Genomic DNA, 17,997 nt, shown 5'->3' with positions numbered 1-17,997 from the left:
TTTTTTCAAAGTCATCATCATGGGTTTGCTCGCATCTTAGAAACATAGAAATCTACAGGCCCTTCGGCCCACAACATTGTGGCAACCATGTACGCTACACCAAAAACTGCCTAGAATTTCTCTACCGCATAGCCCTCTATTTTGCTAAGCTCCATGTCCCTATCTAAGGGTCTCTTAAAAGACCCTATTTTATCGCTGGCAGTGCATTCCACTTACCCACCACTCTCTGTGTGAAAAACTTGCTTCTGACATCCCCCTTGTACCCATTTCCAAGCACTTTAAAATTATGCCCTCTCGTGTCAGCCATTTCAGCCCTGGGGAAAAAAGTGGCTATCTGGCTATCCACACGATCAAAGCCTCTCTTCATCTTATAAACCTCTATCAGATCACCTCTCCTCTTCTGTCGCTCCAAGGAGAAAAGGCCAAGTTCACTCAACCTATGCTCATGAGGCATGCTCTTCAATCTAGACAACAGCCTTGTAAATCTCCTCTGCACCCTCTCTATAGTATCCACATCCTTCCTGTAGTGAGGTGACCAGAACTGAATATATTACTTCAAGTGGGGTATAACTAAGGTATTACACAGCTGGCTTCGGGTAGATGGAGCTCGTCAGCCTGGGAAGGCAGTCCATCTAAGAGAGGGAAAACTTGATTTCAAACCTCCACTGCCTTGCGGCCATACCCACTCGTGGGAAAGGCTTCGGGAGTAAACCCTGAGGACAAATCCGGAGCTGGAGTCCCTTAGACAGTCCAACGTTGCCTTCAACCTCGTTCTGGCAACTCCTGCGACGACACTGGTGCCAAGTTGTATCGGCTCTTACCCTTCCCTTGGACAACATCGGTGGCGTGGAGAGGGGAGACTTGCTGCATGGGCAACTGCTGGTCTTCCATAAAACCTTGCTCAGGCCTGTGGCCTGGAAACCTTTCAGGTGCAGATCAATGGTCTCGCGAGTCTAACGGATGCCACCACCACCACATAGCTGTAACATTACTCTTGAACTCAATCCTCATGGTTGATGAAGGCCAACACACCACAGGCCTTATTAACAGCACTGTCAACCTGCACAGCAGCTTTGAGTGTCCTATGGACATGGAGCCCAAGATCTCGCTGATCCTCCACACTGCCAAAAGTCTTACCATTAGTATTATATTCTTTCAAATTTGACCCCACCAAAGTGAACTTATCTGGGTTGAACTCCATCTGCCACTTCTCAGCCCAGTTCTGCATCCTAGCAATGACCTGCTGTAAACTCTGACAACTCTCCAGTCTATCCATAGCACCCACAACTTTTGTGTCATCAGCAAACTTACTAACTTACTAACTTACAAACTTACTAACTTTTGTGTCATCAGCAAACTAACCTACTCTTCTACTTCCTCATCCAGGTCACTTATAAAAATCACAAAGAGGAGGGATCCCAGAACAGATCCCTGCGGAGTCTTAGGTCTTCAGGCCACTCTGAACTGTATCTGTGAAAACAGCCATAGGTACAGCATAAATTCATTGAAACATCTTGATGGATTGAGGACTATACATCTGGGCTTGGCTTACCTGGTTGTTGGTAAGCAGGCAGCTCAAACGGAACCGTTGCTCTGGGATCCTGATAATACAAGTCAGGTTGCTGAGATGGGTACACTGACACTCTTGACATAGACTTTGCAGAAGATAAGGAAGTCGCATCTGGTCCAATATGTGATGACATTACTGCTGAAGTAGGGAGCACCTGGTTGAGAACCGTCTTGGGAGGTGAACCAATTTTACTGGAAAACAAAATGTAAGTCTCTTAAAGCAAAATACAATACTAGCAGCTTCAGAAACAATGTGCTTCCTTCGCAAAATATTATTTATTCGTGTTTTTCTTTTGGAAAAAATAAATCACTTTATAACTAAGGAGATAATTGCTCAATACCCCAGCAAGGGTTTACATGGAAAAAATATTTTGGTGGAAATATCTTTCCTCTGTCTTTCAAAGACAAGAGCTGATATAATAACAATTTTAAGAAATGCTAAGGTTCTGCTCTTACACGCTAAACACAAAGGTTCTTCTCAGACAACTTTGAATTTTTAAGCAATTTTGTACACATTTGAAGCTTACTGCATTTCAGTCATTTAAGATATATAGTGATAGGGTCCAATTTTATTTTTAAGTAGGAAATAATAGTTGCAGGATTTCAATTTTAGCCAGTCTTTTTGCTGGGTATATTAAGTAATGAATTGAAACATCTTATTTTGGTCAGGTTGAATAATCCAATAGATTCCATGCTCACAAAACACAGCTAACTCCAGATTATCTATCTGTATCATTTGTCAAATACTTTGCTCTTAAGCAATTTTTAAGTGCCTTCATGAAAGACTATTAGAAATGAAATTTTTGGTTTAAGTACACACTGAAGCATTAAACTACATTTCCTCTCTCAAATGCTGCTGTATGATTTAATCGTACAATTTGAGTGATGGTTGATTAAAGCAATAAAACTGATTCCAACACTAATCTCCAAATTCACATTAGCTCCTCTCAGATTATACATCTCTCCTTCACACTTAAGGGCAAGTAACTGTGGCCAATTAACCTACTAACCAGATCTTTGGGATGTAGGAGAAAATTGACGGATCTGGAAGAAACCTATATGGTCAGAGAGAGAACATGCAAACTCCACACAGTCAGCACCCAAGATCAGGATTGAATCCAGGTCTCTGAACCCAGATCAGTTGTATTGCAATTACAGCTTTTAACCACAATCACCCTTCCTGTACAGGAAGTGCACAAAGTAACACTGATAGGATTGGAAATGGTTGGAACCGATTTTCTCGGTGAACTGACATTTTAATAAAATATTAACTGAACTGTGTAGAAAAGTGGTAACAACATGTGTTGTTTTATAACTATGAATATCAATTCAAAAAGGGGAGGTTGTGTGGATCTCAAATTCTACAAAAGGAAAGTGACACCTTACTTTTCTGTCGGTGAACCAGATAGTGACCCAGGTGTGCTCAGACAGTTTTGTCCGACTTTCTTAGCATTCTCCAAAGAAGCTGAGGTATCTGCACATCGTGGTATTAGTTGTGGCGTGGTACTTTCTGGGTTAATTACCCCATTAGTTGCCTGCACCATTTTCACAGTGGTTTCAGTGGATCCTGTTACAGAGACTATATTTCCTGCAGACGTTGTGACTATATTGGCAATTCCAACTTTGCTCTGAAGTGCTTGTGATAGAGGGAAGGGCCTGACTGTAGCATTAATCTTCTTATTCCGCATCCGATACCTATTATAAAGAATACAACTAAGTTTTCCACCTCTATGATGCAGTCAGTATATTAAAATATCATCACATAGATCAGTCTTGTACAGGTTTCAAGGCTCGAAAAGTTCACTGCAAATTAAATACACTACCACTGGGTAAAGATCAGACATTCTGAGATACTTTCTATAGATAGCAGTGAGTTTAACAAAAGTCCATGACTACCAAAAGATAATTTTCCTGTACATTTCTAACCAGCTAGCAATATTTCAACTTCTAAACTGGAACTCACTGAAAACTTGACTGCTGTATCACTATTTGTATTGAAATGTGTTCACTGTTGAATTGCTCTGTTTCTGACATCACCTTCATGTTCAAATCACCTATGGCTTTGTTCTTAAGCTTTAACCCCATAGAATCATACATTCTGTAAAAATTCAGCATTTTGGCCCCATATATAATATATTGCACAATTCCCATTTCTTTTGCTGTACCATTGGTGTTCTTTGCTTTAGCTGCTTAGAGTCCAAGCTCTGGAATTGTCTCCTAAAACAAACTCCACTTGTTTACCAAACTCCTTTACAATTTTCCTATATATTTTTCTTGTACCATATCTTAATGCCCCCTTTAAAAGAGTGCCAGTTGTTTTCACAATTAACTATGAAGCTCCTGAGTTTTCCTTCATTAAAAGAGACATACAAATGCAAAGTTGCTGTTACATTGCCCTGAAAGCCACAAAAATATCTGTCTTTGCTGACATACCCTTAAACTGACATTAAAAACGTAGTTGTTGAATGCTTTTGCTCTCTCCACAGGAGCTGCCTAATATACTGACAGTTGCGGCATGTACAGGATTTACAGTTATTGTAGATTTTTGATCTGGCATTAAGTTTTTCTACAACCTCAAAGTAATCACCTCTAAGGAAATACTTAAGATTCTAGTTTATTATTACTGATTTTGATAAGTTTATGATTTTCCAAGAAGTGAATTGCATGGGTATCTTTATTATTGTCCTTTTATTTCTCAAGTTTAATTCAGATTGTAGCTTCACTGTTACAGCAATAGAAATCTTAGTTACTCTCAGAAATGACAAGATTGCAAATATCCAATCCTGGATATAATATCGACTGTTTATTCCCCTCCACAGGTGCTCAACTTGCTCAGTTCCTAGAGTACTGTGTGCGTGTTGGAAATATCCAAAATGCAATCAAAATTTCACATCTCAAAAGAAAATGCGTAATTGCAATACTTATAGGGACTCAACAAACAAAATTACGTAATCTGTAATTTACATACCAATGCTTAAAGGGGCAACATTATATTGCTCAGTGCCAATGTTTCTCCCCAACAATGAGCATGTCTTTCCTGAATTTGAAAGTAGAAAGACAGGATTCAAAGTGCAAAGATACTTTTCTATAATCAATGTATAATTAAAATACATACTTTTCCAGCTCCTCTTGGGAGTGAGCAAAGGTACAATTGGCACCACGAGGACAACCTCCTTGTTGTCGAAGATCTCGGCACATGCTGGTTTTATACTTGCTGTTTGGCTGTGGCTGATAAACAACAAATGAACAATACTTTAATGGCTGTTTAAAACTGGCAAAAGTCAGGCATAATCTACCATCAACAGTACTCAATTGTTTTACACTTGACAATTGCGTTCTGCTGTGAAATAACAGAAAACTGTTTCTATATACAGACTGCTGTTAAGCAATTTATAAGGAAGCTATACATTGAAATAAGTTTACTTCCAATATAAAACAACCTAGAACAATGTAACAGTAAAGCTTTAGATTTTACTCTGAATTTCAATTTCAAAGCAGTAAAAATTATGCTTATTTTAACAAATAGTTTCAAATAACCAATTATCTTCAGAATATTGGCTAGCTCAAATTCTGTTGCCAATATTTGACTCTTGAAGTAAGACTACATTAATAAAAATAGGCTTACTTGTGGTGCTTCATGGCCCTTTTTACTAAAATTCTGGATGAAATCCACAAGCCCGTGAACAACAGTCTTTACAGCTACCATTGAATTTTCTAGTTGTTCCCACGTTGGAGCTGCAGCATCTTAAGAGAAAGACAGACGGTAGTTTTTTCTTCAATTTCCAAAAACCCAGCACGCCACATTGAAAAGCTAAGGGATTGTTACTTCAGATTTGACAGTTTACAACTTATTTCTTTGTATTTACTGTGAATACCCACAAGAAAATGAATCTCAGTGTTGTATATAGTGACATATATGTACTTTGGTAATAAATTTACTTTGAACTTTTGAACTTTGCGAAAAGTAATTTGCCTTCAATTTTTCATTGTTTCACTTCCTTTCGCCTCAGCCCCTTCGGAATGGAGAAATCTATTCACATATTGATAGAGACACAGTAATAAATTTTAAACAATGAAAAATTGGAAGTGTTAGTTTTAAGATGGACCTGGGTATCCTTGCACTGAAAGTTAATATCCAAGTGCAGTAAGCAATGAGGAAACCAAACTGTTTGGTGGCCTTTACTGCAAGAGGAATTAAATGCAAGATCTAGGTGCCTTAATTAAATTATCAGGTCCACAAAATATCATGTATAGGCAAGACAATAATTGAGACAAAAGGAATGTAATGAAAGTTCATTGAAGTTATTTCTATTTCTAAATACAGGAGATTTGTCATACAGGAGGCCCAATATTCATAAACTCTTTCCTTAAATGAATTTAGAAGAAAGAGTGGTGACTGCATTTAAATGTACAGAATTCTTTGGGGCTTGGCAGGACTGATATTGAGTTGATGTATTCCCAGGCCGGGGTACTTAGATCCAAGCTGCCAGTCAACCAAATGTGCCCAGCTGTCCAAGATGGCCCCTATTTTCAGTGTGAAACTATTGCATATGTCTGCTTGATCTTAGTGGTAATACTTCCAACAGAACTTTCTGGGACTATAAAAGCCAGCCATACCATGAAGGCATTTTCCACAAACGAGCAATTCCTATTCCACTGAAAGAACTATGTTCATCAATATGCCACCATATTGATTTAATCATGATGAAGGCACAACAGCAGCTATACTTCATTATGAGTTTTAGGACATTTGGTATGTCACCAAAGAATCTTAAAACATTTCCAGAGATGTACAGTGGACTGGTATGGTATGGAGGCGCCAATACATAGGATTGTACGAGGCTTCGGAGAGTTGATGACTCAACTAGCTCCACCATGGATATAAGCCTCACCACCGTCAAGAACACCTTCTAAAGGCAGTGCTACAAGAAAGCAGCATCTGTCATGAAGGACCCTCACCATTCGAGACATGCCTTCTTCTCTTTCCTGCTATCAGGGAGAAAGTATAGGAGCCTGAAGGTCAAACTGGATGTTTTAGGAACAGCTTCTTCAGCTACACCATCAGATTTCTGAACAGTCTATGAACTCAGGACCATAGAGAAATCTGTTCCTCTCTTGTACTATTTATTTACTTTTATTGCAACTTACAGTAATTTGTTAAGCCTACACTGTACTGCTACCACAAAATTTCATGACTCATGTGCGTGACAATAAACCTGATTCTAAAACTTTAATGCATGGTAATAATGCAGCCCTATTCAGCTAAGGATCACGTTCATTTACTAAGCTGACATCATGGAAACTAAAATACTGAAAAATGTACTTTTTCAAAATAAATATACAAATACTTTAGAGCAATAGGTACAATTTCATTGGGATTAAATTTAGTCAGTTATATCAAAAAATAAATTACTTCCAAAAATTCAGTAATATTCCTAGTTATGACTGTTGAGTTTAAGAAACATCAACATATGTATTTACCAGGATTTGGGTCTATATTTGCTAAGAGTTCAAGATGAGATCGTAGTCTGTTCAGATTAGCTGGATCTGTTGTCCGTTGCAGGACAATAGTCAATTCCTGCACACTCTTTGCAAAAGATTCGGGAGACTGAAGCTGCAGACAATAGAGAAAAAGGAATTAAGAAAAATTCTGTTATAATTGGTTGTGACAAAGATTTACATGAAATTGTGCTGCAGTTTGGCTATCACTATTGAGCTACCATTAAGCATTACATTTCATCTAGTAAGCACACAAAATTTTGGAGAAACTCAGCAGATCAGAACGCATCTATGGAAGGGAATAAGCAGCTTAATCAGAATTCCTTGCAACTACTAATTATTTGCTCAATAATTGTAATGAAGATGAGTAAATTCCACTTCACCTTGAACATCCACAATCTTAAATCAGTCCACCATGGCCTACTTTGACAGAAAAGTCAGAAACAAAAGCAGCATATTATCGAAATTTTGAGAGATTGGATGCGTGTGTCCTTGTGTGGCTAGTATGCAGCAACACCATTTAGAAACGTCAAGGGAATGTTATGGTTTATTATTAGAAAGAATAAATACATAACTAGGAAGATTATGTTTGTTGCAGAGGGCATTAATAGACCACATCAAGAGTACCGACTATAGTGTTGGTTTTCTTATGTTAATGCACAGGAAGTGAAGCAGTTCGCAAGATTAATTGACTTAACATCTAGAAATGGCAGGTCACCTTATGAGGAAAGATTGTATAGGCTGGGCTTGTACTTGCTGGAATCTAGAAATGTGAGAAGACTGGTTTAGGATAAAGGATGAATCTGTGGAATTCATTGCCACACACAGCTGTGGAGGCCAAGTCATTGGGTATATTTAAAGTGGAGGTTAATGAGTTCTTGATCAGTAAGAATGTCAAAGGCAGGAGAATGGAGTTGAGAGGGATAATACACCATCCATGATAGAATGAAGCAGCAGACACCATGGGCCAAATAGCCCAGTTCTGTTCCTGTGTCTTATGGGTACTAACTAATGAGTCGAGATGAATGAGGAGAGCACATTTCCTCTTGTAGGAGAATTCAGGTGGGGTGGAGTTGACTGTTTACAAATAAGGGTTCATTCATTTTGGACAATTGAGCTGCAAGTTTTAAAACCTTCTTGCTCAGAGGAAAGTGGAAACATTTGTATAGCTAGATACTTATTAAGCAAATTGTGGGGTGGTGATATGTATGGAAGATTCAAGCAGGTAAATAGGAATGCAGAGTTGAGGTTATGATCAGATCGTAGAAGATTACAGCATGGTACAGGCTGTTCAATCCAAGATATTATGTCGACCCTTTAATCTACTCTAAGATTAATCTAACCTTTCTCTCCTATATAGTCCTCTATCTTTCTTTCATTCATGTGAACAAGAATCCCTTAAATGTCCCCAATGTATTTGCCTCTACCACCACCCCAACAGTGCTTTTCATGCACCCACCACTCTCTAAGTTAAAAAAAACCTACCTCCAAACTCCCCTTCATAATTAATTTTCTCCAAACACCTTAAAATTATGCCCCCTCGTATTAACCACTTCCACAAAGTCTCTGGCTGTCCACTCAATCAATGCCTCTCATCATCTTGCAAACCTAAAGCATTAGTCTAACTTTAAACACTTCAGATATGATCTTATTCAATGTAACTAATAAAGGAATTGAAAAGCAGGTGAAAAGAAGTGAAAAACACATTCCTTTTGCTAATTCATATTTGTATTGGCAGCAGCGAATTCAGTTGCCAATACAAACATGAATTAGGAGCAGGAGGCAGCCTCTTGGAATTTCCTCTGTAATACTTGCATTAAATTTTGTTGGCCATCACTCATGAAGAAACTTGCACCTTAACCATAATATGATTATATAATATTGTTAAGTGACTTCTGCTTGCGTAGAGTGCAGAAGTAGTATCTGACTCCTTCACAATGTACTTGCTCATATTGAATATTAAGACAAAAACAACCTTACAAAGTGATATGCTTTGATTCTAGTATCTAATGTTGATGCACTGATAGCTAACATTTTAGAATGATTCCGTGCTAAGGACATTTACTGCCGTACCACATTTGAAGTACAGTTATGACATAGAATGGGATTAGGGATATCTGTAAATACAGCTCACTGCCATATAAAATGCCGTTATTGATAACAATTAATACAAAAACACAATGTAACACTCAACCGGAAATGAAAACAAAGCTGAAGTTTCAAGTGAATGGTTTTCAGCTGTTCCGATATTAATTTTGTTTCCCTCGACACAAATCCATTGTGTTTATATTATTTGTTTCTAATAAAAATGGAAGATAATATAACAATTTTTAATTGAACATATTTTATAATCCAATATTAATATAAATTTTAAAAATATAAATCTATATCCACGATGGCTCTAATGCCCTTCAGCTGTCATGGTCCCTTCTGGCATCTGGCTATCTTCCTCAGGAATTGGGCCTTAACCACCTCGTTTAGTTCCCAATCATTCCCCAGTTTCAACAACTACAAACACCTGCATTCCATCAACCCAGGCAGTATAAGAATCCTGTGACCACAACTAGAAGGTGCCAGTTTGTTGGTTGACTTGTGTATGAGTAACCTCATTCCTTGGGACTTAGGACAATCAATTATCTAGTAGAACCAAGACTCCAGGCAAAGACTCCAGGCAAAGACTCCCTTGGAACCCTTCCCATGCTCGCTACGACAGCAACGCCTCCCGACTCAGCCTCTGTGCCCATGTTCAGCACTTGGGTTCGTTCCACCGCCACGTCCATGCAACAGAATGAACTGGCCACAATGAACCCAGCAGACATGGATCCTGTGCAACAAGCCCTGGCCAGCCAGGGCTGCCTACTGGGCACCCACAACCAACTACTTCGGGAGATCGCGGAAAAACCTTTGGACACTAACCATGAATGTGCAGAAGGTCAGTGAACGAGTGGACCGGGTCTCCGCTTCTGTTTCTCCATTGCCTCCAAGAACCCTGGCTACCCAAACCACACCACTCGGGATGGCTTCACCCTCGGAATCAGCAACACCATCCCCTCGAGAGCCATATGTACCTGAGTCTGAACCCTACACCGGGGACCTAGGTAGGTGCTGGGCCTTCCTGTTACAATGCTCCCTAGTCTTTGAGCTGTAGCCACGCACCTACACTTCCGATAAATCAAAGATTGCGTACATCATGGGGCTGCTACAAGGGGATGCCTTGGCTTGGGCAACCGCGATACGGGATAACCGACCAGAAGTTTGTTCCTTGTACTCCTCCTTTGTTGCGGAAATGAAGAAGGTCTTCAAGCAATCCATTCGTGGTAAGGATGCTGCAAAATGGCTGCTTGCTCTTAGTCAAGCTTCGAAGTGTGGCCAAGTATTCCATTGAGTTCCGGACATTAGCCACAGACTCTGGGTGGAATGATGAGGCCCTATCGGACCAGATAAAGGATGAGTTGGCCGTGAGGGATGACACGGACTGTCTGGACTCTCTGATCTTGCTTTCCATTCGATTAGATTATCGACTTCAGGAGTGTCCGAGAGAGAAGACCAGTCGCCCCGCTCCTCGAGGAAGTCCCCAGTCCACCTTACCAGCCTCAGCCAGGCCCCCTTCCCCAGCCGCTCCCCGTGTGGTTCCTGCTACCACCGTTCCCACCCCCTGGGGGAGGAACCGATGCAACTGGGACGGAATCAGCTCTCCCCGGCAGAACGAACTCGGAGGTGGAGAGCTGGGGATTGCTACTATTGTGGCCAGCCAGGACATTTCAGGGATATCTGCCCTCAACGGCCAAAAGGGAGGGCTCACCAGTGAGAAAAGGAGCTCTGGTGAGCCAAATGATACTCCCTTCAGCGCCCCAGACTCGGATGCAGATCCCAGCAACCATGAATTACCAACAACAGTCCCTGTCCCTATCTGCCTTAGTGGATTCCAGTGCTGAGGGCAATCTGCTGGACAAAAAGATAGCCACCCAGGCCAGAATACCTCACAAGCCGCTAATCACCCCCCTGGAGGCCCGGGCCCTGGACGGAAAACTGCTGGCTCGGGTGACCCACTGTACGTCACCCCTGACCTTGATCCTATCCCGCAACCATCGGGAGGAGGTATGATTCAGTCTCATTCAGTCACCTGAAACCCCGGTAGTTCTAAGGTACCCATGGCTGACCCAACACAATCCCTGTATTGACTGGTCTACTGGGAGGATAGCTGAATGGAGCCCTTCTTGCCATACCAACTATCTCCCAGAGAAGCTACCGTGACCCCACCGGTTTTGGAACCCCTTGACTTGTCCCGCATCCCCAAAGAGTACCATGACTTGGGGCAGGTGTTCAGTAAACAGCAGGCCCTTTCCCTGCCCCCGCACCACCCATACGATTGTGCAACTGACCTTCTCCCCGGGGCCCCGCTACCCACCAGTCCCCCTTTTAACCTAACCTGACCAGAGAGAGAGGTCATGGAAAGATACATTAGCGAGTCCCTCGTGGCGGGCATATCAGGTCTTCATCTTCCCTGGTAGGCGATGGTTTCTTCTTTGTAGAAAAGAAGGACAGGATGCTTTGCCCTTGTATTGACTACAGAGGCCTAAATAATATAACAGTTAAGAACAAGTACCCGCTACCCCTCATTAGTTCAGCATTTGAACCACTGCATGGAGCCACCATCTTCTCAAAGCTGGACCTTTGCAATGCCTACCATTTAGTCAGGATAAGGGAGGGGGACAAATGGAAGACTGCCTTCAAAACACCTCTGGGCCACTTTGAATATTTGGTCATGCTGTTTGGCCTCACCAATGCTCCCGCCGTTTTCCAAACCCTGATCAATGACATACTGGTGGACTTTATCAATCAATTCGTATTTGTGTACCTTGACGATACCCTGATATTTTCTCGCAGTCCCCAAGAACACGTACACCATGTCCGTCAAGTCCGCCAGCGACTGTGGGAAAACCAGTTATTTGCAAAGGCGGAAAAATGCAAGTTCCACGTCCGATCGGTCAGTTTCCTAGGCTATATCATTGAAAGTGGGCAGGTTAAAGCAGACCCCGAGAAGATCCGGGCAGTGGAGGAATGGCCTAGACCCATGACACGCAAACAACTTTAACGATTCCTAGGGTTTGCAAATGTCTACCACAGATTCATCAGGGACTGCAGTCGACTGGCAGCCCCCCTTACCCGGCTTACCTTGCCTACCACCCCGTTTTGCTGGGACTCTGAAGTGGACTCAGCATTCACCGACCTGAAGAGGCATTTCACCACCGCTCCCATCCTGGTCCATCCGGACCCATCCCATCAATTCATCGTGGAGGTGGACGCCTCTGACTCCGGGGTGGGAGCGGTCCTATCCCAACGGGCAAGTTCGGATGAAGGCAAGTAGGCCTTCTACTCTCGCTGACTGTCCCCCGTCAAGCAGAATTACGACGTGGGGAATCGGGAACTACTGGCGGTCAAACTGGCAATGGAGGAATGGAGGCACTGGTTGGATGGGGCAGAACACCCGTTTGTGGTATGGACAGATCATAAGAACCTGGGATATATCTAGACCGCCAAATTTTTGAACTCCCGCGAGGCCCGTTGGGCATTGTTTTTTGGACGATTCCAGTTTACCCTCGCGTACCAACCAGGATCCAAGAATGGGAAGCTGGACGCGCTATCCCACCAGCATGACTCCAAGGATGACACCTCCAGTCCCGAGACGATCCTCCCACCATCCTGTGTGGTGGTCACCCTCACTTGGGAGATTGAGGCTAAAGTAAAGGAAGCCCAGTGGGATGACACCGACCCTAGAAATGGACCCAGTGATCACCTGTACGTGCCCGTCTCCACCAGGCCTCAGGTTCTCCAATGGGGGCACACATCCCGGTTTGCCTGCCACCCTGGGAGTGATTGGACCCTGGCTCTCCTGAGGAAGTACTTTTAGTGGCCGTCCATGGAGGGGGACACCCGCTTTTATGTTTCAGCTTGTTCCATCTGTGCCCAGGGAAAGGTCTCTCATCGACCACCTGCGGGTCTACTTCATCCTCTACCTGTCCCTGGTTGTCCCTGGTCACACATTACCCTAGACTTTGTCACCGGTCTACTCCCCTTCCGTGGAAACACCACTGTCCTCACCGTGGTAGACCAATTCTCCAAGGTGGTGCACTTTGTGGCCCTCCCTAAACTCCCTTCCTCTCAAGAAACCGCAGATCTTCTCGTCTGCCACATCTTCTGCCTCCACGGAATCCCCATGGATATAGTCTCCAATCGAGGTCCCCAGTTCAACTCGGAGGTATGGAAGGCCTTCTGTCAAGCCTTAGGTGCAGCGGTCAGCATGTCATCCGGCTTCCACCCCCAGATGAATGGGCAAGACGGAATGGGTCAACTAAGACCTGGAGGCAACGTTATGCTGTGTAACGGCAAACAACCCGTCAACCTGGAGCAACCATCTCCCGTGGGTTGAGTACGCCCACAACTCTCTGGTGAGCTCTGCCATTGGGAGGTCTCCGTTTCAGTGCTCCCTTGGGTACCAACCTCCGCTGTTCCCCGTGCAGGAAGAAGAGATAGTGGTACCGTCGGTTCGGGTCCATATTAATCGGTGCCGTTAAGGTTTGGGAGGAAACACGCACGGCCCTACTCCGATCAACAAATCAAAAGAAGACAGCCGACCGACACTGGAGTACCAACCAAGGCAGATGGTGTGGCTTTCCTCCAGAGACATCTTGCTCAAAAACGAACAGAGGAAACTTGCCCCTCGCTTCCTTGGACCATTCAAGGTTGAAAGGGTTATCAATCCTACAGCGGTCCGCTTAAAGCCGCCGAAGTCCATGCGCATTCACCCAACTTTTCATGTGTCTCAGTTAAAGTCAGTTTCCGTCAGCCCCTTGTGCCCCCCAGCTGAGACTCCCCCACCTGCCCGTCTCATCGACAACCATCCGGCATACACCGTCCAATGACTACTAGATGTGCGCTGTCGGGGCAGGGGTCTCCAATACCTGGTGGATTGGGAAGGGTATGGTCCTGAAGAGCGTTCCTGGGTCCCTCGCTCCTTCATCCTAGACCCTTCCCTCATCCAGGACTTTCACTGGGACCACCCAGACAGGCCTGGAGGATTGTCGGGAGGCTCCCATTGAGGGGGGGTGGGTACTGTCATGGTCCCTTCTGGTACCTGGCTATCTTCCTCAGGAATTGGGCCTTAACCACCTCATTTAGTTCTCAATTGTTCCCTGGTTTCAACAACTACAAACACCTGCATTCCATCAACCCAGGCAGTATAAAAATCCTGTGACCACAACTAGAAGGTGCCAGTTTGTTGATCGACTCGTGTATGAGTAACCTCATTCCATGGGACTTAGGACTATCAGTTCTAAGTCTAACCTCATTCCTGAATTATCTACTAGAACCAAGACTCAGGGCAAAGACTCCCTTGAAACCCTTCCCATGCTCACTACGACAGCAACGCCTCCTGACTCGGCCTCCGCACCCGTGTTCAGCACTTGGGTTCGTTCCACCGCCATGTCCGTGCAACATCAGCACGTTACTTGATTTATCCTGAGCACCATCTCTCATCAACATGTTTCCTCACTGAATGCAAGTTCACCTAGTTCCCCTCAGCCATTACCCTCCCCTATCTGGATGCACTGCTTAAGGCACTAAATAATTCCTCCTCAATGTTTTGCCACGGGAGCCTCTAGGAGTCCAAGCTGTGCAACTTTCTCAGTAGGTCTCTTGAAATTTCCCTCAGATTCCTTTATTAGATAAGAGGGGGAAGTGGAGGGCGTGGTAGTTAGTATAAAACTTTACAATGCCAGTGATTGGGGTTCAATTCCTGCCACTGTCTGTGAGAAGTTTGTACAGTGCCTATAAACGTATTCATCCCGCATGGAAGTTTTCATGTTATTGTTTTACAATGTTGAATCACAGTGGTTTTAATTTGGATATTTTGACACTGATCAACAGGAAAAGACTCTTTTGTACCAAAGTGAAAACAGATCTTGAAAAAGTGATCTAAATTACAAATATAAAATGCACAATAATTGATTACATAAGTATTCACCCCCTTAAAGTCAGTATTTAGTAGATTCACCTTTGGCAGCGATTACAGCCTTGAGTCTGTGTGGATAGGTCTCGATCAGCCATGCATATCTGGACACTGCAACTTTTTCCCATTCTTTAGAAATCTGCACAAGCTCTGTCAGATTGCATGAGGATCGTGAGTGAACAGCCCTTTTCACATCCAGTCACAAAATCTCAATTGCATTGAGGTCTGGACTCTGACCTGTCCATTCCAAGACAATAACTTTTGTTTTTAAGCAATTCCTGTGTAGCTTTGGCTTTATGCTTGGGGTCATTGTGCTCCTGTAAACCAAATCTTCTCCCAAGTTGCAGTTCTCTTGCAGACTGCATTGAGTTTTCCTCCAGGACTTCCCTGTATTTCGCTGCACTCATTTTACCCTCTACCTTCACAGGGCCTGTTGCAGTGAAGCATCCCCACCGCATGATGCAGCCACCACCATGCTTCAAGGTAGGGATGGTGTGTTTTTGACAACGTGTGGTGTTTGGCTTACATCGAACATAGTGTTTAATCTGATGGCCAAAAAGCTCAATTTTGGTTTCATTAGACCATAGAACCTTCTTCCAGCTGATTTCAGACTCTCACATGCCTTCTGGCAAAATCTAAACAACATTTCATGTGCTTTTTTTTCCCAACAGTGACTTTCTCTTTGCCACTCTCCCATAAAGCTGTGACTGGTGAAGCACCCAGGCAACAATAGTTGTATATGCAGTTTCTCCCATCTCAGCCGCTGAAGCTTGCAACTCCTCCAGAGTTGTCATAATTCTCCTGGTGGCTTCCTTCACTAGTCCCCTTCTTGCACGGTCACTCAGTGTTTGAGGACGGCCTGCTCTAGGCAGATTTACAGCTGTGCCATATTCTTTCCATTTCTTGATGATTGATTTAACTGTTCCTCAAGGGACAATTAGTGACTTGTAAATTTTCTTCTATCCATCTCCTATCTTGTGCTTTTCAAGCAACTCCACAAAAAGGTTATTGAAGTGTTCTTTTGTCTTCATGGTGTAGCGTCCTCCTCATCTCTGTTCCAAATGGATGTCCTTCTATTCTGAGACTGTGCACTACAGAAACATAGAAAACCTACAGCACTATATAGGCCCTATATAGGTAAAGTTGTGCCAAATAATTCCCTACCTTAGAAATTACTAGGCTTACCTATATAGCCCTCTATTTTACTAAGCTCCATGTACCTATCTAAAAATCTCTTAAAATACCCTATCGTTTCCACCTCCACCACCATTGCCGGCAGCCCATTCCACACACACACACCACTGAGTAAAAAACTTACCCCTGACATCTCCTCTGTACCTACTCCCCAGCACATTAAACCTGTGTCCTCTTGTGGCAACCATTTTGGCCCTTGGAAAAAGCCTCTAATTATCCACACAATCAATGCCTTATGGTCCTAGACTCCCCATTAAAGGAAACGTCCTTTCTATGTCCACTCTATCACACAAGTAACATCCAAGGTCATAAATAAATCTGAGCTTGGATCCTGGGATGGTGAAGAAGCAGAGGTAACTGCTTTGCCACCATTTTGAGGTTTGCTGTGGACTGAGAACAGGATATTTTAGAATTTTAAGTTACCCTTGTAAAACATTGTATTAGTCACATCTTCTACACAACACACCTTATCAATGATGGACTGCATGTGTGATTTGTGTGCCAAGTCTCCATACAAAAGGGAAGACCATTGTTCAGGGGAAATTCGAAGTCCTGCCTCCATGGCAATATGAACAATCTGTGCATCATGCTCCCTGCGTAAAGCTTCATAAGTACGAAACTCTTCTTTCAGTTGCATTAGAGAAGAATCTTCATCCCTTTTTGTAACCTACAGAGAAACAGTCCACAATGAATCATGTTTATCCACATACATATGTCCATGTGGCAGAAAGCAGTTCAAAAATGGGAAATTGCAAGGTTATCTAATTTGGAACCAAGGGAGACCTGATTAGTTCTAAATGACAATAAATTGTAGATGACAGATTAAAGACTGTAAAGAGAGGAGGTACTGAAAGAGAGTGGACAAATATAAATGCTAATGGAATACAGTGGATTGTAGTTAATTGGGGCAACTGTTACAGGACAAAATCTAATTGAGAAAATAGCTGGCATTCCCTTCATTTATTTGGAACACTATGCTGCTTAATCAGGACAGAAAATTGTTGCTGAACAGTTTCTAACCTGAGTCAGTTGTGTGCAATGGTGTGGACGTAAAGACACGATACCTGCTTAGACCAATTGTTATATCATGTCAGTTGTGGTGTTCGCCTTCAAAACACAGTGATATTCATCACCGATAACTGGTGAAAAATCAGCAGTAAGACAATTCCAAACTGTTTTCAACCATAGGGGCTTAGAGATGCCAGAAACAGCTAGGTGTGAAAATGAAATGATTTCACTACTTCAACAAGTTAGAAATTATGAATAATTTGTAGATATTGAATATTACAATGAAAATGAAGAGTTGGAGGATGTAATAATCAAAAGTACTGTATGAAGGCAGTCCATTATCTGCTCTAGGTGCCTGTGCTGATTTTGTTCATTTACACTCAATCAAAAAAAAAAACACAGCAGTGTACACCAGATGAATTTCTCTATCAATAACTACTAGGCACTAATACACAGTTTTATAATACTGTGGTAGTATTGGTTATGTTCTGACTTATCTATTTAATTTAAATATATAATTTGTTTTTATACACCTTTTTAAACTTTTCCATGTAACTTTGGCTAATTGGGGCAGTCAACCAATGAGGCCAAAAATAATTGGTCCTGACATGTCCTAATTAACTAGAATTCACTGTATTGTTTGTTCTATTAATAGGAGTGCAGCAAGCTTAGCTGCCCTTTCATCACAATTCTAACCATATATTCATGCCCAATTGCTA

At 42.7% G+C, this 17,997-nt stretch overlaps 1 protein-coding gene across 6 annotated transcripts in view; it reads right to left on the bottom strand.

Moving 5' to 3' along the window:
- rc3h2 (ring finger and CCCH-type domains 2) overlaps positions 1–17,997 on the bottom strand; it is a 115,902-nt gene that overhangs the window by 38,266 nt on the left and 59,639 nt on the right. For 5 of the 6 annotated variants that reach the window (XM_073052547.1, XM_073052542.1, XM_073052543.1 and 2 more), the window contains 6 exons: positions 16,737–16,937; positions 7,051–7,183; positions 5,195–5,313; positions 4,685–4,797; positions 2,956–3,264; positions 1,553–1,761 (listed from right to left, as the gene is read on the bottom strand). In XM_073052547.1, coding sequence (XP_072908648.1) covers positions 1,553–1,761; positions 2,956–3,264; positions 4,685–4,797; positions 5,195–5,313; positions 7,051–7,183; positions 16,737–16,937 — 1,084 coding nt within the window. The remainder of the gene's footprint in view (positions 1–1,552; positions 1,762–2,955; positions 3,265–4,684; positions 4,798–5,194; positions 5,314–7,050; positions 7,184–16,736; positions 16,938–17,997) is intronic. The other variant, XM_073052548.1, reaches the window with a different exon arrangement.

Source organism: Hemitrygon akajei, chromosome 7 (genome assembly GCF_048418815.1).
Source record: "Hemitrygon akajei chromosome 7, sHemAka1.3, whole genome shotgun sequence".
Lineage (NCBI taxonomy): Eukaryota > Metazoa > Chordata > Chondrichthyes > Myliobatiformes > Dasyatidae > Hemitrygon > Hemitrygon akajei.
The sequence above is the reverse complement of the archived record's forward strand: the minus strand, read 5'-3'. Positions and strand labels throughout refer to the sequence as shown.